At 46.0% G+C, this 25839-nt stretch overlaps 1 protein-coding gene across 1 annotated transcript in view; it reads right to left on the bottom strand.

Annotated features, from left to right (window-relative positions):
• Positions 1 to 25839, bottom strand: part of LOC105910945 (potassium channel subfamily T member 2) — a 48967-nt gene that overhangs the window by 6279 nt on the left and 16849 nt on the right. Inside the window, exons 4-21 of the mRNA XM_031576199.2 lie at positions 25675 to 25728; positions 24569 to 24617; positions 24108 to 24167; positions 22731 to 22805; positions 22468 to 22551; positions 21524 to 21618; positions 20051 to 20231; positions 16659 to 16823; positions 13768 to 13904; positions 13453 to 13516; positions 12493 to 12601; positions 4982 to 5090; positions 4041 to 4193; positions 3572 to 3822; positions 1488 to 1562; positions 1264 to 1427; positions 750 to 845; positions 281 to 453 (exon numbers count right to left, since the gene is read on the bottom strand). Coding sequence (XP_031432059.1) covers positions 281 to 453; positions 750 to 845; positions 1264 to 1427; positions 1488 to 1562; positions 3572 to 3822; positions 4041 to 4193; positions 4982 to 5090; positions 12493 to 12601; positions 13453 to 13516; positions 13768 to 13904; positions 16659 to 16823; positions 20051 to 20231; positions 21524 to 21618; positions 22468 to 22551; positions 22731 to 22805; positions 24108 to 24167; positions 24569 to 24617; positions 25675 to 25728 — 2094 coding nt within the window. The remainder of the gene's footprint in view (positions 1 to 280; positions 454 to 749; positions 846 to 1263; positions 1428 to 1487; positions 1563 to 3571; positions 3823 to 4040; positions 4194 to 4981; positions 5091 to 12492; positions 12602 to 13452; positions 13517 to 13767; positions 13905 to 16658; positions 16824 to 20050; positions 20232 to 21523; positions 21619 to 22467; positions 22552 to 22730; positions 22806 to 24107; positions 24168 to 24568; positions 24618 to 25674; positions 25729 to 25839) is intronic.

Raw genomic sequence — 25839 nt, 5'->3', positions numbered from 1 at the left:
TCACGTCGAGGCAAGCCCCTTTCCATTCCTTGCCGCTAATCACCGCAGGTCGGTGGTACGACTCCATCAGTGCAGTCGTTTATCTATGCTGCCGGTGAGGGAGCCCGACGCACACTAATATCCAGTCCACTGATTAAATCATCCATTTTATCCGACTGGAAAAATTGAACGTTAAGAATGCGCATTAACATTAGCATTAATGAGATTACCATCAAGCTATCAACTAGTTTAGACACAGAAGACCTCACGTCCCCACTTCCACTCTAGACGGAGTTCTTACATGCTCTCAAGCAGAAGCACGATGGGGTTCAGCTCCTTCCTGGGCCGGTAGTAGGCCCGCAGCGGCACGACGAAGTTGTAGAGGCCGTTGCCCGCGCTCTCGGCCGACACGATGATCAGCTTGTTCTTGAACCCGTAGGAGCGGGCGTCCTCGAATGGGATGTGAGGACAGGCCTAAGGAACAGAGGACAGGAGTGATGAGTAAGGCAAGGCCAGCACAGAAAGAGAGAGAGAGAGAGAAAGAGAGAGCTGGTCGAAAGAACAGGACCTGAATTGAAAAGAGAATCAGATTGGAAAGGTTGGCAACAATTAGGTCTCGAGAGGGAATTTGTAAGGAGAGAAGGCCAAGTGTGGTAAGACCGATAAGGTTAGCCTGCTAATGACTTCAGGAGGGATGTTTCACGACGGGGGGTTTTGCTGTTTCGTGCATTTTCCATGAGCGGGGGCGAGCTGAGGGCTCTGTCTCTCACCTTGTCCAGACGGAGGCAGCAGAATGGCATCTTCTCCTGCAGCAGGTGGCACAGGGCTGGAGAGCTGCCAATGTATGGGGAATTCAGGGGGTACCCCTTCACCCACCTGCCACAATAAGGAGCACAAAGACACACACACACACACACACACACACACACACACACACACACACACACATATACACACACACACAGACACAGACACACATACACACACAGAGAGAGAGAGAGAGAGAGAGAGAACTCATTAAACCTCAACCACTTTCTCATTAGTAGTCACTGGTTATCATAAGACCTGGAGCGAACTCACTCATTATCCATAACATTCAAAGCAGTGGAACCACAAGCAACACTGTAGTCCTGAGCATCCTAAAGTGGCCAGATTCATAGACATAGGAAGACACACACACACACACACACACACACACACACACACACACCACTCAGCGGACTGCCTTCACGTACAGCCCACACCTGCCATTACTCACTCGCAGTGTCCGCACCACCAGGGCACCTTCTGGTCCCGTATGCCTTCCTCCTTCCCCTCCTCTCCCCCCTCGTCCTCCGACTGGTCCCCCAGCAGGTCAAAGGTGGCGCCGTTGACCCCGTCCACCAGCTCCAGCACGGGGGCGATGCTGTGCCGCCGCTCCTCCGCCGACTCCCCCATGGCAGGTAGCGCTAGGGTGTTGGCGACCCCCACCTCCGACCTGCCCCCGCTCCGTACCCCGGGCCCGCTGCCCAGTGTCTTGCCCCCTGAGCCCTGCCCCTCTGGGCTGCTGTCGCTGGAGTCCTGCAGGTCTATGGCCACCGTACCTGCCAGCGGGAGAGACCCGCACACACACACACACACACACACACACACACACACACACAGCGGTAGAGACCATTACATGAAGCTAAATCACAGATTTATGGCCACCGTACCTGCCAGCGGGAGAGACCCCCACACACACACGCGCACACACACACACACACACACACACACACACACACACACACACACACACACACACACACACACACACACACACACAGCGGTAGAGACCATTACATGAAGCTAAATCACAGATTTATGGCCACCGTACCTGCCAGCGGGAGAGACCCCCACACACACACACACACACACACACACACACACACACACACACACACACACACACACACACACACACACACACAGCGGGAGAGACCATTACATAAAGCGAAATCACAGATTTATGCCTGTCAACATTCAGGCTTCCACTCATAAAACTAAAAGCACAATAGTAATTTCAGTGCACAGCATGAATTATCGGTTTTGTTGTCTGTGCACAAAATAATGTGCTCTCTTTCAATATTTCGTGGACACAATGCTAACACAAAATTAATTCATTTAATTCCGTCTGCGAAAAACACTTGGTGCCCCATAGCTATATGAGTTACAACCTCAATATGACTCGGGAACACAAACGCAAAACACAGTTCATTACAGATATGGGTATAAAAACGTATTTCTGTTCACCTGAATTTTTTAATGCTTTTTTTATTAGAACTGAGAAACTGCCATCAGAGCAGAATCATTCTAGCCTTGGTCTGCATATATTTCACTAGATGGTGGTATTGGACAAGTGGCCACTGTGTATTACTTGGGTGCTTTGATTTTGTCACACAGTATTTCAAATAACTTATCTGAAATATTCAACAATTGCCTGTAGGTTAAAATAGAATGAGGTGTTAATGTTTAATGAATGACTACACACACACACACACACACACACACACACACACACACACACACACACACACATACAATGTTTTTACATTTTGAAATGTATTCACACAGTGATATTCATTTATATATGAGTTAGTCTAGGCAATCATACATTTATTCAAACTAAAATAGTTGCATGATTGCACTGCGCACAGTTAAACATATACATGATTGAAATTGGTTAAAAAAAAAATGAGACACACAATAATTTTCTGACAAATTGTCACTTACAGTCAACATGTGCCAAGAACGTCTCTGTTGCACATGTGAGAGTGGTTTGGGGAGAATCTGAGTGACTGCAAAAAGGGCTGTAACAGTCCAGTGACAGAGGATGAGGGAGTGACCCAGCTTATAACTGTGGCAGGCACAGAAAGATTGACCATTAGCTTTTATTAGGGGAAAACACCAATGTGCGATCATATTACGTACAATGGGAGTGCCTCGTTTTTTACTGCAAGTACTGCACATAGCTTTTGAGCTTTGGAGCTATGCATGTATGTTTGCTCAGAGGATGGAAGCCTTTTACTGAAGAGTTTTTTTTTTCTCTCTCTCTCTCTCTCTCTCTCTCTCGAAAAGAAAAGAAAAGAAAAGAATACGGGTGTAACCCTTTGTGAAAATGAAATGAAAATACATTTAAAACAGCAAGGTTGTCACAACATGACAGCAAATGCGAATAATTTAAGGAGAGTGAAAGGACGTGTTTACCGTGCATAAAAGCACATATGCCACACGCGTCTAGCTAAGTATTGATCTAACACACGACAGCAGTCAATTCACCAGAGACAAAGGCAAAGAGATTAACTGATGTGTTGGATTGGAGCTGTTTTCGTCTTGTTTCTTTTCTTATTTTTCTTCATGATCTATGGTTTAATTTCACCTTGTTTATTGATGTTTTTTTTATGTCGTTGACACAATAAAATGTATCAATCATGCACAAAACTTATGTGCACAAAAGACAAGACACATTTAAACAAACGTAAAAAAATAAATAATCACCAACACTCTAAGATAAAAAAAAACAATGTCAAATAAAACAAACAGTGCCCTAAAGTGAAAGCCATGCAGTGCTTACCCATGCTGGCGATGATGCTGTGCACAGGCAGGCGTGTGAGGCCGTGGTAGATGGTCTGCGGGATGCCTCTGGGGTCGCCACCGGGTCCCCGCATGGGCTCCCTGTGGTCCCTGACAAAGGCCGAGTTCTCCTCCTTGGAAATGTTAATGTAGAAGCAGGTGTCTGAGGCGGACATGATGTGACAGGGCCCCGGGTTCAGCAGGATGTTAGACGTGTCCAGCCGGCGCACCCCGATCAGACACACGCCGTACCTGCCACCAGAGGAACACACTTAGTGGCTGTGCATGTGTCTATGTGTGTATGTGTGTCTGCATGTGTAAGCGTGTGTGACTGTATGTGTATGTGTGTGTGAGTTTATGGGTGTGTATGTGTATGCATGGCTGAGTGTGTATATGTGTATGCATGACTGAGTGTGTATATGATTGAGCGTGCGTGTTGTGTGTGCGGGTGCGTGACCTGCGGCTCTTACTTCTTGTGTGCATGAAATGAGGCAAAGGTGAAGCTCTTCCCTTGGTACTCCCCAAAAAACTTGCTCTCCTCCAGCTGAATGTGGTGCACCTCATTGGCTGAGCAGCGCCGGTACGTCCGCTGCCATTGGTCCACCGAGCTGGCCCCGCCCTCCCTGAGACAGCAGTTGGGGACTGGTTACATGGTGACATGACTGACCTTTTCAAAGATTCCCTCACTCTACCCCGCACCAAATATTACCACCCGTTCAGTGACATTTCCTTGGCATTAATGGTTTACATCTAATAGGAAATCAAACATGTCCGTTTGTGAAAGGGACAGAACATGATCTTATAATGGCGCTTGAAAAAACAAAACAAAACAAAAAGGAACGAAAGAAAGAGCCCTCACAGTTGTAATGTAACAACTCACACATTGCATGATATGTTTCCTCTGAACTGTGAAAGGATGGAGAGAGGCTTTAATGGAAAGAAATGAGAGGCTATGTGTGTGTGTGTGTGTGGAGGAGAAGTGAGGGAGGGGTGGTGTGAGAAGAGGGGGGGGGGGCGGTGGTGAACGAGAGAGGGAGGGAAGGAAGGAGGGAGAGAGAGGGAGGGAGGGAGAGAAGCTTCTGATCATGGACACTGCTGTTGGTCTGGTGGCTGACAGGGCTTTGTGCACTGACCTGGTGAGGGGCTGGAAGGCTCCTGTTCGCTGTTTGAAGGCCTCTGAAGGGGCTGCCCTGAAAGAATGAAGCATCGCAGCAAGGGATGGAGAGAAAGAGGGAGGGAGGGAGAGATGGAGAGAAAGAGGGAGGGAAGGAGGGAGGCAGGGTATGGTAGGTGTGGTGGTATTATATGGGATGATACGCATCAAATTGAATGCTTCTTCAGAATGAGTTTATGAAGAGGGGAAGACAATTGAGGTGTTAAAGTGTGGGTGTGCGCATGAGTATCTACTCACTGTCCTCTCGATGAATGGATCAATAAGGTGATCAGGGTGGAGGTGGCCGGACAGACGCAGTTGAGGGCCAGCATGGCATACTTAAACTCCTCTTCACACACCACATGATCTACAGACACAAAACCACACAACACACACACACACACACACACACACACACACACACACACACACAAGAAAACAATCGTACCATTTTAAGTGGTTAGGAGCAAATCTGAGAAAATCCACCAGCAAACACATCCACCACACCCAGACACCTCCAGCCAGTGTGAGCTGAGATGTAAAGGCAACTGTGTTCTCCAAAGTGAGTCTGGTCATGGAACTTGATTCAACTGGTGTTGCGTCAAAGCAGCAAGTGGTAGGGAAACCCTGCTGTCTGTAGCATCACAGGGGAGCTCAACCAATCAAACTCTCTGCCTGACCTGGGGACAGTGCAAGGCAGCAAAGATTTAACCTGACTCATACACTTTGCACTGACATACAGCAGTAGGTTGTTTTCCTAACAAAGCCCTTGGAGAAAAATATCATACAGCACAATGTTCTCTCGTGTGCAAAGAAAACTTTTAAACACCCTTGGACATTGTGATGGAAAAGATTCTTGGTGTAGTGCCCCACTAAATGTTCATAAGATGAGAAAAACTTTCTCAGTGTGACCATGATGCATTGCAAAGTTACCAATGAATCGGCCTATCATTTTAGGTAGGTAATGAGTGCAGAGCGTGGATGCACAGAGCCCTGAGAGGGGTGACAGTCTGCCCTCCAGCCCAGCTGTCCATCCTGACCCCTCAGTCTCCCACCCTCCAAACTTGGGCTATCCTCCCGACGTTTGGCCTCTTAATCGGCTGTTGAATGTCGGGCAAAGGCCCAGCACTCCACCTAAATGCCAAACACAATCTCTCAGTGAAGAGAAACTGAATCACAAGGAGAGTTGGGTGAGTGCCTTTGTGAGAGAGAGAGAGAGAGAAAGAGAGAGAGAGGAAGAAGGAAGAAAGAGGAGAGTGAAAAAGGTGTGGGTGTGTGTGTGTGTGTGTGTGTGTGTGTGTGTGTGTGTGTGTGTGTGTGTGTGTGTGTGTGTGTGTAGGCATGGGGGCAAGTCTTCAAATCCATTGTAATTGGTTTAGCTGATGTCAGCAGACACCACAGCACAAGTCAATAGGGCGGGTACCTTAATGATCATTTAATTGATCAATTTGCATGTACCTCATTAACGTGGCGTAAACACAACATTTCAACATTTTGCCAATTAGACGCCAAGGATGCAGACAACATTCATTTTCATTCACCAAAAAAATATCCCCTTCATGAACGCATCAGACAAATTTTTCTCTCGCAGTTCCACGGCTATGCATCAATGATTTAATGTTCAATAAAGCCATTAAAAAAAGCCAGTCAAACTGATGAAGAAAATATGTCAACAGCAGAGGTGATTTGTATTGCCCCCTGCTCTCCTGATATCAACCTCTTCTCACATATTGCGATGCTTGCCATTAACAAAAGCCATTCTCCGATAACTAATGTAAATGGAAGGCAATGCTGCGTACAGTATTACGACTAGTGATTAGGAAACGTTTTGATCCAAAAGTACAGTACATTTTCATCAGTATGTGATGATTTCATCATGATCTTGGTATTGTCAGCACTATGGTCTGCCAGTGTAGCCACCGGAATACCCAGAATGCTCAGAGCACAGACCAAAGAGGCTTCTTAAAACAAAAAAATCAAGAACAGATGTGCTCCTGTGCAATATGTGGGAAGAACAGTTCTCCTTTAAAACGCCAATTCAAAAGATGGAGAACAATATGCAATAAGTATCATTTGATGAGGACTTTGGGGGCTCCTAGGCATAGCAACTCCTTCAAAACTGAATTACATAAGCTTGCCATGAAGGCAATGATAAAGATGCCACTTTGCAAAATTAGCCATCATGAGAAAAATCAACATGGGATGAAGGCAATTTGTACGTATTCTTCTCAAATTACATTTACGAGAGACTTGTTACATTGTGAAATGTGAGTCTCTAAAACTCTCAAACCAAAAGGTTTGTGCCATTTCAAGTTATTTGTTTGGACATCCAAGGCTCAAGAGCAAACGGTTGGCTCGAAACTGCCTAAGAAAAACAATCTTTATTGAATACAAGAGGAACATAAAAAATTGAATATGCAGAGTACCGTAATTAGACAGCAGTTCATTATATAACACACACACACACACACACACACACACACACACACACACACACACACACACACACACACACACACACAAATACTATATGTTCTCTCACACACCCACACTATACCGATTAGCAGTTTTTCAATTTCCCTTTCATGCCCCCTTTTTTCTCTCCAGGATCTCCTTCCATTTTCTTTCCCTCTCTCTACCTCCCTCCATCCCTCCTTCAGCTGAGTTCCAGTCAAACACAGAAAGCAATTACTGACCTAGTCTTAACCAGGGATGCTGCAGCCTACACTTCTTGATAATTGTGTTCTCTTTTTCATTTCCTGAGCTCCTTCCTCTCCAGTCTGTGTGTGTGTGTGTGTGTGTGTGTATGTGTGTGTGTGTGTGTGTGTGTGTATGTGTGTCTGGGTGCACAGTGTGGAGTATTGAGTGTTCACCCAGGCCTCCCTGCTCTCTGGGCTGGTGGGTAATTACGCTGCCTTTCTGGTGGGTGGCTGTGTGCTAATTTAATCAGCATGATGTCTCATGTGCATGACTGACTGGCTATTGACATGACTGCACAGGTCATCAGGAATGCACAGGTGGAGACAGGGCACTGAAGGGAGGCATGGACAATAGGACAGAAAGCGAGAGAGAGACAGAGAGAGACAGAGAGAGAGAGAGAGAGAGAGAGAGAGATGGTGACAGAAAGCTGTTATGCAGCTCACGATCAATTAACACGACGCAACCCAGAGCAGCCCATTAAACAGGCTGAGCTCTTAGAAATAAAAAGCATCCTCACTCTAATAAGCTCCCACATTCTCTCCCTCTGTCTCTGTCTACCTCTCTCTCTCTCTCTCTCTCTGGCCAGGTCTGTCTATCGCTGCCTCTCCCTCTCCATGTTTCTGTTTCTTCTGTCTCTCTCTCTCTTTTTCAGATCCTCACTGTCTTTCTCTTTCCCTTTCTCACCCTCTCTCCCTCTCTGTCTCCTACTTCTCTCTCTTAGCACTGCAGGCACATTCTGCATTTGCATTATGGGATGATTGAACATTAGTCATCGATTAAGCTATTTGTCGAGCTCGATGGCGGGCCTCATTAATGCCACCCACTCCACCACTTAGCGCACATATTCAGAGCTGTGTCACATGTCTGCTGCACTGGAGGCCGACGTCGGGGGCCGCTGCATGCTGAGGTGCCACCTGCAATTAGCCGTCCTCTTTTTTTAGCTTCCTCCTGACACATGGCGTTGCGGCAATCGCACGGTATTTCGCCGTCACCCGGAGTGCAGTGAGACCTCCACGCTGCAACCGATGCAGTGCCCATCGCGGCCTTGCTGAGCATGTAAAGCTCATTCCGTCGTCGCCGGTTGCCGTGACGCCGGCACACTTTATGTTCTTTGACGGGAGGCGAGGCGACATGCTGTCGCAGGGATAGAGCTGGGGGAGCACAAAAGGGCCGCCGGAGACCACAACCTCTCCTCTACCGTGAGTCACGCCGGCTATTTTAGAGACGCAGGCGGCGGGCTGACTCGGCGAGCCACACAGCCGGAGCCGGAGCCGTCTCTCTGTTCCTCACAGCGGGGATGAGGAGAGACACAGAAACAGAGAGAGGGAGAGAGAAGAAAGACAGCAAGAAACTGACAGAGAGAGAGAGAGATAGAGAGAGAGAGAGGGAGAGAGAGAGAGAGGGAGAGTAATGGATAGGTGAGGGGTGGAAGATGAGAGGAGAGAAGAGGAGAACAGAGGAGAGGAAGGAAGATTAGTAGGGATATAAGAAAAGAGAAGAGGGAAAAGGACAAGTGAGGACAAGAGAGGTGATGCCAAAAAAGGCCTATTACTCCTTAATAACTGAAGAAAATAAAAACAAGCCAAGGCTCCGCTTCAACATGATTTCCAGACTAACAAAGAGCCACAATGTAACTGACCACTCTATCCCTATAACCTGCAATAGTAAGGACTTTTTGTTGCAAACAAAATTGCGAGTAACAGCCTTTTCTCTTCTCGTAACTCATTACCCCCCCCCCCCCCTGTATTGAGACTACATCAGAAACACCCATGACCTGGAGTTTTCCCAGAATCCTTCACACCTATTGACATCCCAGAACCCCTGATCTCCTCATCAAAATCTTCAACATGCCTATTAGACCCGGTTCCTAGAAAAAACTGCGTAAGAACACTATAATAGAGGAGAATAATAAATAACTCTCAGTTCAGGATCTTCCACAATCATTCAAGATAGCTGTCATCAAACCAATATCCTAAAAAGCCAAACCTTGACCCCACCAACTTGGCCAACTACAAACAGACAAACTACAATCTCTAACCTCCCTTTCCCATCCAAAATACATACTCAGCACTGAGACAGAGATGTCTGGCTACTGTAACATGTCATTTTTAATCTGTGTACTAACCTGCCTCTTGTGCTCGCTGTAGTGTAGGGGGTTTAGGTCTTGGCCTCTGTCAAGCATTTGAGACAATGTCTATTGCTAAAGGGGAAGTGTATAAACTAATGAAACGACCAGAGTTATGCAAGAGAAACCAGAGCAGCCAGGCAGAGACGTGGGTTGGCTTACTTTCTAGGTCTAGATTTGGGGGAAACGGAAATGGCAGTCTAGGCCGGCAACTACATTTACCAGCCAGAGGATCATGGACAGAGAGGCCAGAGAGGCAACTGATATACATTTACCCATTCATGTCCAAAAACAAGATCTTGCATGATATTGAAAAATGCTGACTGGCTTCAGGTTTTAATATTTTCTAAAAACAGTTCTAATATATTATCCATCTAATATCCCCTGTTTCTTTTTTTTTTACAGTTTCTAAGAGAAATACAGACCTCTAAAAAAGCACCAAAAAAAAAGAGAGAACAATTCATGTTTACCAGAACGCCCCTCTGTGATGCCTATTGTCGTGTCTGACCTACAGGTTAGCGTATATTATACTTTACCTACTGACCCTTTTGCTGTGAGACATTTTCTGTTGCCTCTAGTGCTACAGCAGTCGGACACAAAAGAAAAAAAGATGAGGACAGGAGGAACAACATCATCCAACAATTTTCCCTGCATTCACGCTGACCTTCTATCCCTCCACAGGCATTTGCTTGAGCTAGCAACGTCTCAGCTTACACCTGAATGTGAAAAGCCAGTGAAAGAGAAATCTGCAATGCGCTAGTCATCTGACTGTACACTCCACACAAGACAGAACCTGTCTCAATGTCAATACATCTTTTGCCACTTTTGTGAAGTAAATCTGCAAGTTAAAGGAATATTACAGAATCCAATGAAAATATAAATATTGCGCTCCGAAAATGCAAATAATAAGAAAGGAAGTCAACTGTTGTTCACTTTGGCTTAAAATTCCAGAGGTAAAACTCAGTTGTTGCCATCATTTAAAGGTACAGTCTGTGAATCTGGTGAGAGGTTGTTAATACTTGAGCTCGACAGCCAATCAAATTACAGAACTCCCATCCGTGCTCCTGAAGCCACGTGTTGATTGGCTGGAATGGTGTATGGCTCGGTCCCAGCCATTTCATTTATTTACAGAGTTTTTTTTAGTGCACCCACAGACAGCTAGAAGAATATGAGGAACAATTAGCTATTTTTGACAAAAAGTGTATTTCAGTAGAATCATGGACTGCGACTTTAACCATATTCTAATAGTTTGGTAATTGGTAATGGTCGGTAATGTCTTATAAAACATATAGTCTTTACTGCTTGAAATGCATTAAATCTCCTTCCTTGAAAATCCCAATTTATATTGGTATAAGATGAAACTTCCCCTAGTTAACACACAAAAAATGTTATGTGAGATTACTGACTTTTAGTAGCTCACTAATTTCCCATTATGTCTTCAAAAAGACAGTGGTTCCTTGTAAACAAAGACCTAATTAACTAGATTAGAAAAAAGTCAATCGTCAACGACATGATTTGAGCTGTGTTGTTGATGTGTGCTCAGCGAAGCTCTGAGGATATGTGGGGTTTCGAAAAATGTTCTTGTGAGGCTGTCAATGAGGGTGAGGAAATGGGGAGCCAGGCGGGCACGTGTCATCAGCAGATAGCGGGCTCATTACGGCAAGCACTAGGCCGTCTAATAATATCACCTTCTGCCCGTTCGTGCCGCGAGGGAAAAATATCCCCTTTCATGTCTCTCCCAGATCAGTGGGGCTGCCTCACACACACGAGACTTACAAGAACAGGCGCAACATCCTTATCGACGCGGGCAGGCAGGAGTGTGTGTGTGTGTCCCTCTAGGCTCCACACTAAACCAATTACAAACCTGTGGCTGCACTGACACACTGCTGTGGCGGCAACAGAGATGGAGAGGTAAAGTTCTAGTGACGACTGACCCCGCGTGGGAGGCATGGCGGAGTTTTGAGTGGATTTCCTTGACTACGGGAACGGAATAAAATGTTAATCACGGACTGGGGCAGGCGGGCGAAGTATGAACTGAGTTTGACAAGCCTAACTGTAGAGTGAGAGAGGAAAGAGAGAGAGAGAGAGAGAAAGGGGGGTAAACAAATTGTACGGCGTTTGCCAGTCAACTATCTAACGTCAGCTTACATTAGCATGCTATCTATCCACAGAGTAGACAGCTTGCTAGCGAAGTAAACGGCGGTCAGCAATTCATAGCAGAGTGGTCAGTTGTTGCGTTGCCGCGACCTATACATTTTTGGGAAGGTGCACGTCAAACTACGGCGTAGGCTATGGCGTAGGGTACAGGGCTACCTGCAGTGTAGATTCTACCCAGAAACTTAAATCCGCCTTTAGGCTGAGAAGAGAGAATGTGTGTATGTGTTGGAGAGAGAAAGAGAAAGAGAAAGAGAGAGACACACACACAAAAAGGCACAGGCAGAGGAGAGACTGAGTGGGGGAGAGAGAGGGCGAGTGTGTGTTCACTCCTCTCCTCCTCCTCATGAGTGCTACTTGACTGAATGTTTTTTTGGAGAAGCTGTTGAACAAAAAGTGAGGGTCTTTGTTTTCCCAAAAGCCAGAATGTTCACTGCATTCATCAGATCCCAGAGGCACTTGTGCACTTAATCTGTCCATCATGACTGCGTGGGAAGAGAAGGAGAGGATGAAGGAAGGAGGGAGGGAGGGAGGGAAGGGACTACTTGTTGGTGGTTGTACATCAGAGCGAGCACTGATGCGAATACGCTGTCAAACAAGAGGCAGGCTGCACACACACCAAACAGCCACAGGCGCATCCAAAAGTGTGTGTTTGGGGGATAGACACCACACACGCAAACAAACAAACACACACACGCAAACACACACACACACACACACACACACACACACAACCGCACAATCACAACTGACATATTTGTGTTGTATTTGGAACATGCCTGTGGCTGACCTGCAAACTTCACATGAAACTTGTTTTCTGGTTTGAGGATCTGCACATAGAGAGGACAGTTTGGGGCGAAGTCCTTTACAGCCCAGGCCCTGAGAATGGTCTGATGGTCCTGAGTCAGAAAGCAGGAGAGATTGAGAGAGGGGGGGGATGGGGGGGCGGGGTAGATGATGGAGACAGACAGAGGTAGGAAGAGTTAACATCACATATTGTATTATCTTCATCCCACTGTCCATCCCTTTACTGGCTATAGTAGCCCCTTGCACAGACTTAACTACTTATATCTCTTTGCACTATCCACACACACACACAAGCACAAGAACACTATCTTTGCACTATCCACACAAGCACAAGAACACTATCTCTTTGCACTATCCACACTTGCAGCACAAGAACACTTTTCCTTGTGGACATCAACGCTGTCACAATCAATGCATACTGTACCATAGGGTCAGATCCATTGTCGTATCTGTAAACACCCCACTCCTTGTGAGCATGTTCTCCCTATGTGAATGTGATTTATGTATGTATGTCTGTGAGTTGCATAAGTGTATAAGATACTGGATGACCTAAATTTCCCTCGGGATTAATAAAGTATCCATCTATCTATCTATCTATCTATCTATCGTATCTTCCCACTATTACAGGCCTAATTAGGTCACATTCATACAATAGCAGTTGCCTCAGTGATGACACATACTGCCTCTAATAAGGCATGCAGCAAAAATATTTAAAATTACAGCAGCTACATCATAAAACCAATGGACTGAATATGGAATAATCTGTGTTACTCAAAGGGGGAAAGGAAACAACAGGAAAATGAAAAACAACAGAGCAGAAAATAGGTTAAATACAGCATTTAGCGAAAGAAAAAAGTCAGAAAAAGGAATTTTAACAATGACAACCCCTGAGGCACAGAGGTCAAATGGTTAAGTTAAAGTTAAAGTCTGTGATAAGACATACAGCAGCAAAGCGATCCACTTCAAATCTGTTGCTGAGAATGAAGCAGGCCTCCGCATCATCCATCCTGTGGCCAGTCACACGGAAGAGAGGGTGGGGGCGCCAACCAGGAAGTGCGGGCAACCAGGGACAACATGAAAGATGATCAGGGGCAGACAATTGAGAAATGAAGGAAAAAGAGGACAGAGAGTAAGAAAGAAAGAATTATTTTCTGGCAGGGAACAAAAGAAGTGATAAATGTGTCCATCAAACCCACAATACGACATGGCTAATACCACTGAATGCTATGGGAGGGTGGGATCAGGCTCATTCACTCACTTGGCCCTCATCAAGTCCTGGTCCTTGAGCGCAGAGCCCTGCAGGTAGATGACCCTCTGGGCCCATAGGGGGATGTGCAGGACCCGCCGCACCTGGACGTCCATCTCAGCTGGACAGAGGATTACCACGTAGTAGTCCTGATGACAGCCAGACATTCAGATTGAAATACAAAAGTAAACCCACACGACACACCCATACACACACACATGACCCCCCCCCCCCCCCCCCCGCACACACACACACATACGCACCAACATAGAAAACGCACAAACACGGACAGCCACTGAATTGCAATTATATGGATGAGGATCAACTGTACATGGCTATTGCATTGATATCAGTTCAGATTTGAACACCAATGTATGTGATAACATCCTATTTTTGTAAATTAGTTATAAACAAAAAGATAATACTAATATTGTTGGTGGTGAGAGGCTGCAGGATGCCACCCGATTACTTCCCATCCAAGCTTCTATGTACGCTATGATGACGCTTACAATTGCTCCATGTACCCATTTCCTGTCAGCCAAGTTGAATGATGATCTTAAATGGGCAAGGATGAAAGTGATACCTAGCGAATGGTGTTTCTACCAGTAAGGGAAAACTGCTGGAAGAAAGATTTAGTATTGATGGTGAGGAAATTCCTTCTATTGTAAAGAAACCGGTGAAGAGTTTAGGTTGGTGGAAGAGAGATTTTGTATTGATGGTGAGGTGATTCCTTCTTTTGTAAAGAAACCAGTTCCACATTGAATGACCAAGGACAGGGTGAAGAGCTCACAGATTCCATTGTTAAGGCTATAAAACCACCGATAAGACCTTTTTGCCTGGTGAACTGTAACGGTTGTGCTTGCAGTTTGGGCTTTTTCCACACATAAGGTGGCATTTGACTGTGTATGTAGTTGCTATTTCAGAGACTGAGAAATTTGAAAGGATCATGAATAAGGCAGGTAGAAAATAGCTTGGGGTGCCATGGGGTCTAAGTACTGTATCATTGTATAGAAAAAGGAACTTTAGAGTTACCAATGACCTGTTTGGTAGAGGAGTTAAAATGTGCTAAGACCAGCCTGGAGAAGACTTATCTCAGTCGAGGGATACCGCAGTCAAGGACACTGCTCCAACGGTGAAAACAGGACGGATGTGAAATCCACAAGAAGTGGTTCAAAATGCACAAGGTGCATGACAGGATATCACTGGGCAGGTACAGAGTAGAAGAGCGGGGCTTGGGTTAGGTGATATCATTGGGCAGGTACAGAGTGGAAGAGCAGGGTTTGGGATATGTGACAGTTTGAAAGCATGGGGTAAGGCTACATCGCCAGAGAGTAGGCAGATGGTATCTAGCTTTGTTTGCGAGAAAGAAGAAGAAGCTAGATGAGCAGCAGCAGCTCCTCAGGCAAAGCAAGAACAATGGATGAACTGGCATAATATTCAGAAGAGGAAGATCAGCTGAAAAGAATTGTGGGCTATGGATGCTTTCCACATTGAATTAATTGTTGGAGACACTTTTGATGTCCCCCTACATCCGCCGAACCTCAGTCAGTGGGTGAGTGAAGATGGAAGCTGCAAGTTGCATATGGGTGTGGCTCATTAAAATATATTCTGTCTGGTTGTAAAACTAGCTTGACCCAGCGCATTGTTTACTGTCTTGAGTTAACAAATGCCTTTGACAACGTGACTGAGGAAGCCTTTCAAAGGAAGAAGCTAACATATGCGGAACTGGTAGCGGAAGTGAGGGAACAAAGTTGGCATGCACACACAAGACCTGTGGAGATAGGTGTAGTTTGTAGCTAAATTAACCACAACACTTCAGTTGGATTTTGGTTATCGAGGACGATCACTCAAAGGAGCTTCAAAGGAGTTGTTAGAGGCTGCTGAAAGAGCGAGTCAGTGGTTATGGTTGAGGCAAGATGTTTGGGTGCCTAGGGTGACCAGGGTTCGTATTCCATTTTATTCCTTTGCCCTCATCCTGGTTTGTAATCGCACGTGACACTCCCATCCCCATCCCTTACTGTAACCTGGGTTTGTATCCAATTCATATCCTTACCCTAACCCGGGTTGGGCTAGGTTGCAGCGTATGAGTACTTGCATGTGACAGTGAGCAGTTTGGTCGCTGTGGGAAAACCCCAACTAAAAGCACAAGAATTTCACCATATTTTCCAACAAATTGATTATATTGATAATATTGTCAATTTCAGGTTGGAGTCTGTATCAGTGCTTCCAGGGCTGTAGATAAGACTACAAAGATGCATAGAGACACCAATACATGCTAACGCATATCTCACACATGCAGACAAGTGTACACTGATAACACATGAGCACGGCTCCACACGGGCTTTGTTATGGGCTTCAGAGAAAATATACACGTTAATATTCCTCATTCAAACATTTTTTTTAAACACATGTAAAAACGCAAACATAACAAAGCCCATGTACACAACAGTGACATGACATGCAGTACTTACACATTCTTATCCTCATTCGAAGATTTTTGAAACGCAAACGGTCATTAACACGACTGATTCATATCAGAGCTTCTGCGGTCACACTACCATGCCAGCTTAGTAGGAATAACATTGAATTGCAATGACAAGCTGTGTGCACAACTAGTGGCAGTGTCCCAAACACATTTACAGACACAGACATTCTCACACATATGTATATACCACACTCAAGTGACAGGGACTATATTTCATTTACTGACACAAATGTAGACACATATACATGCACGTGTACTAGCTACATACATACACACATCAATGTACATTTTATGTACAATCACGGTCATACACAAAATCACATGCACAAAGACAGAAACACACACACACACACACACACACACACACACTTTGTCCCACTTGGCATGGGCCTGGTCTGGCCTAGCCTCGGAAACAGACCTGCAGTCTGGGGTGGGCAAAGAACTCGTTGAGGAAGTCCATGAGAAGGTCTATCTTGAGGCAGCTGACACAGAGCACCACATGCTTCTCCGTCTGGGCGCGATAGCGGCTGTAGTTCCCTCCAGACTTTTGCCGCTCCATCCACAGAAAGGCCAACTGCTCAAACTGCACACACACACACACACACACACACACACACACACACACACACACACACACACACACACACACACACACACACACACACACACACACACACACACACACACACACACACACAAACTTCTTAAACGGCAGACGACCCACAAATGGAATCTAATGGAGCAGCACTATCTCCAACCGCACGCGGCACACTGTCTGCTATTTGCTCAAAATGACTCCATGGCGGGGATCGCCGAGCAGGATGCATTAAATGGCTGAGTTAAAGAAAGGTGTAATTTCTCGACCACCACTGACGACAAATTCACTGTGTTAATCGCTTCATTATGTTCTCCGTCGAGGTGCGAAGGACATCCAGGGGGGAACGTGGGTGTGAGTTCGCAATCTCAGGATGATTTGTCTTTTAGGGGAGGAATGGTGGAAGTTAAGATAATAAGATGGACATTTTTCACAGCTGAGATGTGTCATGTCTGACTGATAGACTGGAGTGGCAAGTGTTTTGAATTTAGTATATGTGGAGTGCTGTCCCTATGGGGCTGTATGTGATTATCCGATGTGATAGTAGACGGTAAAGGTGTCAGTCACTGCCTACAGAGTCTCTTCTAAAGATGCCACCACTTGATCATATAAGAGGAGGAGAGAAGACAAGGGAGGAGATGAGAGGAAAGAAAAGGAGAAGAGATGAGAGGACATGAGAGAGGGAGAGGAGAAGAAAGGAGAGGAGAGGGAAGGGGAGAAGAGGAAATGGAAGGAGAGGTAAGGTGAAGACTGCAGAGAAGAGGAGAGGGGAGAAGAATGGAGAGGAAAGGGGAAAGGAAAAGGGGGAGAAGGGGAGGCTGGTGGTTAGAGGAGTAGCGGAACAAAGAGGGTTTCCCCATTGCTCTGAAATGTGAGGTGCAGGGAGGGAGGGAGGGAGGGAGGGAGAGGGGAGACACTAAATGTCAGGGAGTATTTATGGATGAAAGGGAGGGATGGAATGGGAGACATGGAGAAAGAGAGAGAGAGAGAGAAAGAAAAAAAGAATGAGAAAGAGAGGGTGGGGAGGGCCACATCACCGGTTTGCCTGCCATTTTCTGTCCGTTGTGCGTGTACGAATACAACCACACAGGCTCCACCCTCCCAGTGTTTTCTTCCCAGGGAGGTTATCTTATCACACATAAGAGCAGCTCAGTGCCATCATCAGTTAGCGTCAAGCCCTAGAGGGACATTTTGTGTGTGTGAGTGTCAGTGAGAATATGAGTGTGGGTGTTGGGGTGCCTTTCATGGACGGATTAAGAAACCACGGGCCCCTGGGCCTGGACAACCAATGTGTTTGATTTTACGGTCGAATTAGATACATTGGCTATTGTATTGGGAAAGTAAACAGGTCAAAGTTTACTCCGTAACATCCACCTTCGGTGAGGTGTGCACTGCCCTGCTATTGTTTCTGACATTACATGTGACAGAGCAACAGCCGAGTGATTCTTTTCCAAATTGAAACTGATTAAGACCTACCTGAGGGGCAGCATGGGGCAGGAGAGGCTGAATGGGCTGCCAATCCTGTCCATTGAAAAATCAAATCATGCATCACCACTTTTATGTTTGAAAGGCGTCGTTTGGCAGGTGTAGCCTACTGTGCCTGCTTGTAGGTCTTGACTTTCAGATTCTGCGCCTAAACTAGCTATATCGTATCGTCTCATCACATGATCAAATAGAGACTTGACATTGGACAACAAGATACATATTACCCAGCAATCATCATTGCATATCTGTATATGACAAAAATAACAAAGAAAATAAGAAATGATTCATTTAATTGAATCGTTTTTTTTATAGTTTCTATAGTGTATGTACGATAAGCATATCATTTTGTTATAGATTGCTATTGACGATTTCCCCCTAAAAATGATGAAAACCATGACAGAGACAGGTTTGCCATTTTGAGGGCATAAATAACATAAGGTATCTCTGTAAGTCCCAAATAAGTCATGCTAGATCACTGTCGCAATAAACTAGCATTTTCTAACACAGCACAGGTACACTCAATTAAAGCCATTAGCAAATGAAAAAAATACACCTTTTTCAACCACAAATAAGAGATACATAACAGCGACTTCACACAGAGGCTCTGGCCTAGGGGCCCCCTGAGCTCATGGGCCCCTGGGCCTGGGCCCGGTAGGCCCGTTTGTTAATCCATCCCTGGTGCCTTTGTGTGTGTGTGTGTGTGTGTGTGTGTGTGTGTGTGTGTGTGTGTGTGTGTGTGTGTGTGTGTGCGTGTGCGTGTGTGTGTGTGTGCATGTGTGTGTGACAGATCTGCTTCATGTCCACCATCTGTTGGAATTCCCGGCGGATGCATAGCAGCTCCTTAGCCTGCTGTTTTTCTTGTCAGAACTATTGCAGCTTTCAGTGAAAAAATGTCAACACACCAGTGGAAGTATCCACACGAGTCACCATCCAACCCAGCCACACCTGCTGCACAACACTCCTGAGATTGTGATTGTCTGTCTTACCACTGACACTGTGCATGATAACAAGAAAATAGCTTCTCTGCTTTTCTAGGTACTTGTCGGGAGACAAAGGAAGAATATTGCAGGTGGGTACTTCTAAATCTCTATTCACTGTCTCCATTTTTTTTTAAACGTACCCAATTGTCTGCTGGTTTTGTCTGAGAAAATTGCCTGAACTATCATGAGCAGACATTCTGGGGTTGTACAATCTGTCTTTGCGGTAGCCAGCTGCTGATTACTATACAGAATAACTTTAGTCTATCTTCAGCATGTCTACAAGTCCTCAAAAAAACAGGCAATTAGAAACTCTGATTTTTGTTGCTTAGTTCAGCTGCAGAGTTTGTTGTTTTGAAGACAGGACTTGTTTTCTACAGAGGGGAGAGCATGTGTTTGTATTCTGGTTAAGCCTAAACAATGATATGCAAACCCAGAGAAAGCATACAATGGCATATTAATAATGCCTTGGTGGGTGTGCAAGAGCAACACATGCATTCTGAGCAACAAGTCAAAAGTGCCACATCTCCCACTGTATTACCATAAATGAATATTCCTTCTGTTCTTGGTACATTGAGGTGTCTCAACATTTCTACTGGTAGTACCTGACAGTGCAAACTCTGAAACTGCAAACTCAAACCTAGAATGAACCAGAAGAAGTTTCAGTATCTCCTCTGTAGCGCAGGTGAGACGAGTCACCACTTCTCTTCCCGCCTGGGCCACTTCAGTCGGCGGGGGTCAAGTGGGACCCACCTGTATGGGGAGGACGATGAGGGCCACGCAGATCATAATGACCACCAGCAGCTGTGAGGGCCAGATCTGAGGCGTGACGTCACCGAAGCCCACGGTGGAGAAGGTGACCACGCAGAAGTAGAGTGAGTCAAAGAGAGTCAGGTTGTTCCCTGCACGCTCCAGGTGCTGGATACCACAGATACTGAGGGGGGGGGGGGCACACAGAGAGAAGGAGGCATAGAGAGAAGGAAAGAAGGAGTTAAGGGGGAAGAATGAAATGAGGGGAGGAAAGCATAATTACAGTCAATCATAGAATAAAAATGTAAGCCTCGGTTTAAAACCTTTCATGCATGCCCCATTTATAAAGGTTTTTAAAAAGTGTGTGCGCGTACCATTTTATATTTGTTCATATGTGCTCAAACGTGTGTATGTGCGCGTGTGTCTGTCTGTTTGCACAGAGTTGAAGGGCCTGTTGAGTCAACCTTCTGTCAATGGTGGAAAGGTCACCTTCTCTGCTCCCAGCTGCTTTGTTTCGTGGGGTTTGCCACATAAAGCACCGCAGCGCACTGGCCTCTATACCACCACAGCAGCACACATCCCCCCCCTTTCTCTCATCTCTACTATACTGCCTCTATACCACCACAGCAGCACACATCACACCCCTTTCTCTCATCTCTACTATACTGCCTCTATACCACCACAGCAGCACACATCACACCCCTTTCTCTCATCTCTACTATACTGCCTCTATACTACCACAGCAGCACACATCACACCCCTTTCTCTCATCTCTACTATACTGCCTCTATACCACCACAGCAGCACACATCCCCCCCCTTTCTCTCATCTCTACTATACTGCCTCTATACCACCACAGCAGCACACATCACACCCCTTTCTCTCATCTCTACTATACTGCCTCTATACCACCACAGCAGCACACATCACACCCCTTTCTCTCATCTCTACTATACTGCGCAGGAACCTTACTTATCTCACTCAACATGATCCCACACCGTTGGCCCTTACAATACCAGACACATTTCTTATCTTTTACACGATCTCTGTACTACAAGGCTTAACCATCCCTCTCTTCACAGAAGTTAACTGGCCTCTGTACATCACAACCGTGTCACTTGTACATACTTTATATTAAGTATCCTTTTAGAGTGTAGTTACTTGATTCATTAATAATGCGATCTCTAAGAAATACATTTTATGACATGTCACATCCCTTGCTCTGAACCTAACCAAGCAGATGGTTAGGGTTTAGAAGTACATTATACATTTGAATTAATTCAGTATTAGGTACATAGTATCTACAGGTGCCTAAGTGTGGCCTTCTTCTCACACGCTGAACACTTTCTCATCTTACTGAGTTTCATCCTTCACTGTTGTCCTGTACTTCAGCAGAAATATGTCCTATCTTTTACATTATCTCTGAACTATAATATATATATTTAATCTCTCTGTCAGTCTTTCTGAGGGACCCACCAGGTAAACATGAGGCAGACCAGCGTAGAGATGAGGATGAGGACCTGGTTGAACATGGCGGAGTGTGTGCGCTGGATTGCTCGATGCAGGTCATTCTGAAAAACAGGCATACACACACACACACACACACACACACACACACACACACACACACACACACACACACACACACACACACACACACACACACACACACACACACACAGAGGCAGGGTCAGCCATGCTTCATACTACTGAAAAAGCAAATAAAAATAGGCTTTTAAGTTTTCATTAATTCATTATTAATCTTTTAGAGTCACACTCTGTAAACAATATTTTGTATAATACTATAACTAATAATAGTTTAGTAGAATAATTAAGGTAGCTGTACCTGATATCTACTATAACCAACATTAATTCAAACTCTACAATTGGAAACTAAAATTGCAACACAGTCCAGCTGAATTAACCAGCCAGGAAACATCCACTATAGGGGAGAGCATCTCTGCGTGCTGTTTACTTTATCTGTGTGTGTGTGTGTGTGTGTGTGTGTGTGTGTGTGTGTGTGTGTGTGTGTGTGTGTGTGTGTGTGTGGTGTGTGTGTGTGTGTGTGTGTGTGTGTGTGTGTGTGTGTGTGTGTGTGTGTGTGTGTGTGCGTACCCACCATAGGGGAGAGCATCTCTGCTGTTTACTGTATGTATTCTATTAGTGCAGGGTATTAAAGGAAGGGGTTAGTGGCCACAATGGCTAAATCTTCTGCAAATTAGGAAAAACCACTACCATTACTAACAGGAGCTTTAAAGAACCATTAACTTAAGAATCAATCTCTAAACAGACTGGCACATGTTGACAGGCATCACACATGGCCACATATGGTGCCATAGATAAGGCCCACTTGTGGGGTTTGGCAAACAGGCAAACAGAGGCAGGAAACAGCTGTGTGCGAAACAGATGGCAGTGCTCACAATCATGTTCTCCAGGGCGTGCTTGGCCAGCCAGCAGTTCAGAAACACTGGGATGAACAGGTTTCTGAGGGTGGGCAAAATCACCTGGCGACAGACATGGTGAAAAACAAAACATACAATAAAAGTAATCAGAATTTGTGTCTCCAAACACACTGTGACACACCACATGCTGTGTCAACCAATGCAATGCACAGGCTGAATTCACAGTTAGTTTCCCAATGAATTGGTGTTACAGTGAATCATTGGCTGATTGGTTTACTCACAGTGATTACAAAGGGAACCGTACTTATCATCTCCAGAATGAAAGGGATGCGTAACACTTGTTCCCAAACGTTTCCCTGGAAACCACAGACACACACACACACACACACACACACACACACACACACACACACACACACACACACACACACACACACACACACACAAAAACATCCAGGTTAAGGTACCTCCATTTCCTTAGGCAGCCCCAGAAATACCTGCCTCAGCTGGATGCTTACTGGCTGTGTAATGACAGGAAAACATGACAGTTCAGGCCAAGACTCCTGTAGAGCCTTCAAGGCTCCCTTTATTCATGCGGACCCTGCTAAGCTAAGCTCTTGTGTTCAATTGACACATCACCTACTTAGCGCTCCTTTTGTGTGGCGGAAGCCTGTTTATAGGCTGCCGTGGAAGGGGAAAGAAATTTCTGCGGAAATCAATGAGGTTTAAGCTCAGCGCCTGTGCCTGCAACAACTCCCCCCCCCCCCCCCCCCCCCCCCAGCCCAGCCCAGCCCACACAAGCGCGGCAGTTGACAGCCGCCTTCTTATGAATGATTAAGGGGCTGGAGTGAGTGGGCTGGGATGGCACGGGGGGCAGCCCCTATGTGCAAAGTGCTGTGGGATTACATGGCCAGCAGTCTCAGAGGATGGGCTTGTTCTGTGTCCAGCCCTCACGTCCAATACTTCACTGTGGCTGACGTGCAGCACTCGAACAAAAACAGCACCAAAGACTACAGGAGACCTGGATGATCCTACCTTCCCTTTTTTTTCTTAATCTGTGCAGGCATGCAAAAACACGCAAATGCACACACATACACAAACTGTCTCTCATTAGAATACACACTTGCAAGCACACACATTCATACACGCACTCTCTCTCTCTTTCTCTCTTGCTCTCTCTCTCTCTCTCTCTCCCTCTCTCTCTCTCTCTCTCTCTCTCGCTCTCTCTCTCACACACAAACACACACACACACAAACACACACACACACATACATACACCATTAATCAATATGGAGAACATACACACGGAGACACACACACATAGTATATATACAATGCCTCCCTCACTCTCTCTCTTCCTTACCTACACCCACACACACACAGAACACTAAAGTCTGAATGATAGTAATCAGCAGAGGGAAATCTGTGGCAGCGGCGTCTCAGATGAGAGAAAACCAACACCCCACACCCCCACTCTCCCCCTCATCTTCTGGAGCACCTCCAGCCCTGGCTCTGGGAGTGCACTAATGAGACCCGGCAGCGGAGCCGACGTGAGGGTCGAGCGGAGCGTGACGGTGAGAGTGAGCCCGGTGAGCGTGGGGGTACGGCGGTAAAGCTGAAGGGTCATTGGTGCACTCGTGCTTGTGCTCGTGCTCACCTTGTAGCTGAGGTACACCAGCAACATGGTCTCTGAGAAACTGATGAAGGCCACCAGCACCTGAGGAAGAGGAGGAGAAGAGCAGCCAGACAAAACAGGAGAGATGAGGGAGGAGCGGATACACTGAGGGAGAGCAAGGGTGGGCAGAGAGAGGGAGAAAAGACAGAGGAAAAGCTAGAGAGAGAGATGAGGAGACAGAGGAAGAGAGAGAGAGAGAATGGGAACTTGCTGACCAAAATAAAACCGCAGCCTCACAAAGACCTGTGAACAGCCCTACACTCCCAGACAGTTGCACAGATCAATGGACACTGATAGAGTGAAAGAGAGAGAGAGAGAGAGAGAGAGAGAGAGAGAGAGAGAGAGAATGTAAGAGAGTGCAGCTGCAGGAAAGAGGGATATGGACACAGACAGAAAGAGAGATATAAAAGAGTGAGAGAGAAAGGAGGGCCACTGAATCTGACCTGTAGAGCCCAGAGAGGCAGGGGTCTGTTCACCCAGATGATGAGAGACCTGAGAACACACACACACACACACACACACACACAGTGTTGCAGGAGCAGAAGGCACTACATGAGAGAGGCATACAGTTAAGCATCACTTGAATATGCATGAGGGCTAAAGCACTGGAGAGCAAACACCTACTGGCAAACAACTGGCAAACACAACTAATGTGTTATGAACCTGGGCAACTGAACCCACCGGCTCCGACAAAGAAGCATAATATCTACTGCTGTGTAATGATCCATTGTATCTGAAAAGAATCAATTCCTTCACAGCATATTGGAAATGCGTTTTCTAGCATGCCGGTGCAGGTGGCCCATCCAGGCACAATGAAAGCAGTGACCATCAATGGATGACGTTCAAAGCTGACCCCCCCCCCCCCCCCCCCCCCTCTCCCCGATGCTCTCTGCACACTGGCCGGGTTTTTGATCTCGTATTTCTGGGCTGTTGCAAGCACGCAGGCAGCCGAGCCATATCTGCACCCCCCTCTCTTGCATCCTCTCTGATCTCATTGAGTTGCTTAAAGTTTGGTCCCAGCTGCCAATAAATTAATGCCTTCATAGGCATGGGGGGGGGACTCACTGCTGGCTAATGGAATCCCTCGACCCGGCTATCTTTGCAAATAGAGCCCACTTCAATAAAAATGGCGAGCATCTGAGTTAGCGATGAGTGGCTTTCCGTCTCAGATTGTTATGTAGAGCAGGGAGGGAGCATATGGTAGCTAAATGAAGTATCTGAGCGCTGAACCCTCGGCGGTAAAGGATTCCAAGTGTTTTGATTGATTCGGCTGTCTGCCACAGCACATTAGAGGGGACTCCTATCAGGTTGTTCCCGTGTTACTAGCTGAACTAGCAGAGCAACTAGTAGAGCAAGGTGCTAACAACACCGACATCACGGATTTGATTCCTAGGGGGCACACATAAGCTACTAATTAAATTGCGTATCTGTACTGTAAGTGGCTTTAAAAGCATCTGCTAGATGAACGTTCTAGACCTTTTACGTCAGCGCTACAGTTAGCGTTAACATCTTCTCTGTTGCGGACATGAAAGAGTAAAGGAAGCTTTACCAGTCAAACTGGCTCCGGATGTGTGACGAGGCATTCTGTTTGAGAAAGCCAGTGCTAAGGAGACAAGAGATACACACAAACACATGTGCACACGCACACGCACACACACACACACACAGACACACACACACACACACACACAAACATATACACACACACACAATC

The sequence above is a fragment of the Clupea harengus genome, chromosome 1 (genome assembly GCF_900700415.2).
Source record: "Clupea harengus chromosome 1, Ch_v2.0.2, whole genome shotgun sequence".
NCBI classification, from domain to species: Eukaryota; Metazoa; Chordata; class Actinopteri; order Clupeiformes; family Clupeidae; genus Clupea; species Clupea harengus.
This window is presented reverse-complemented; position numbering and strand designations above follow the sequence as displayed.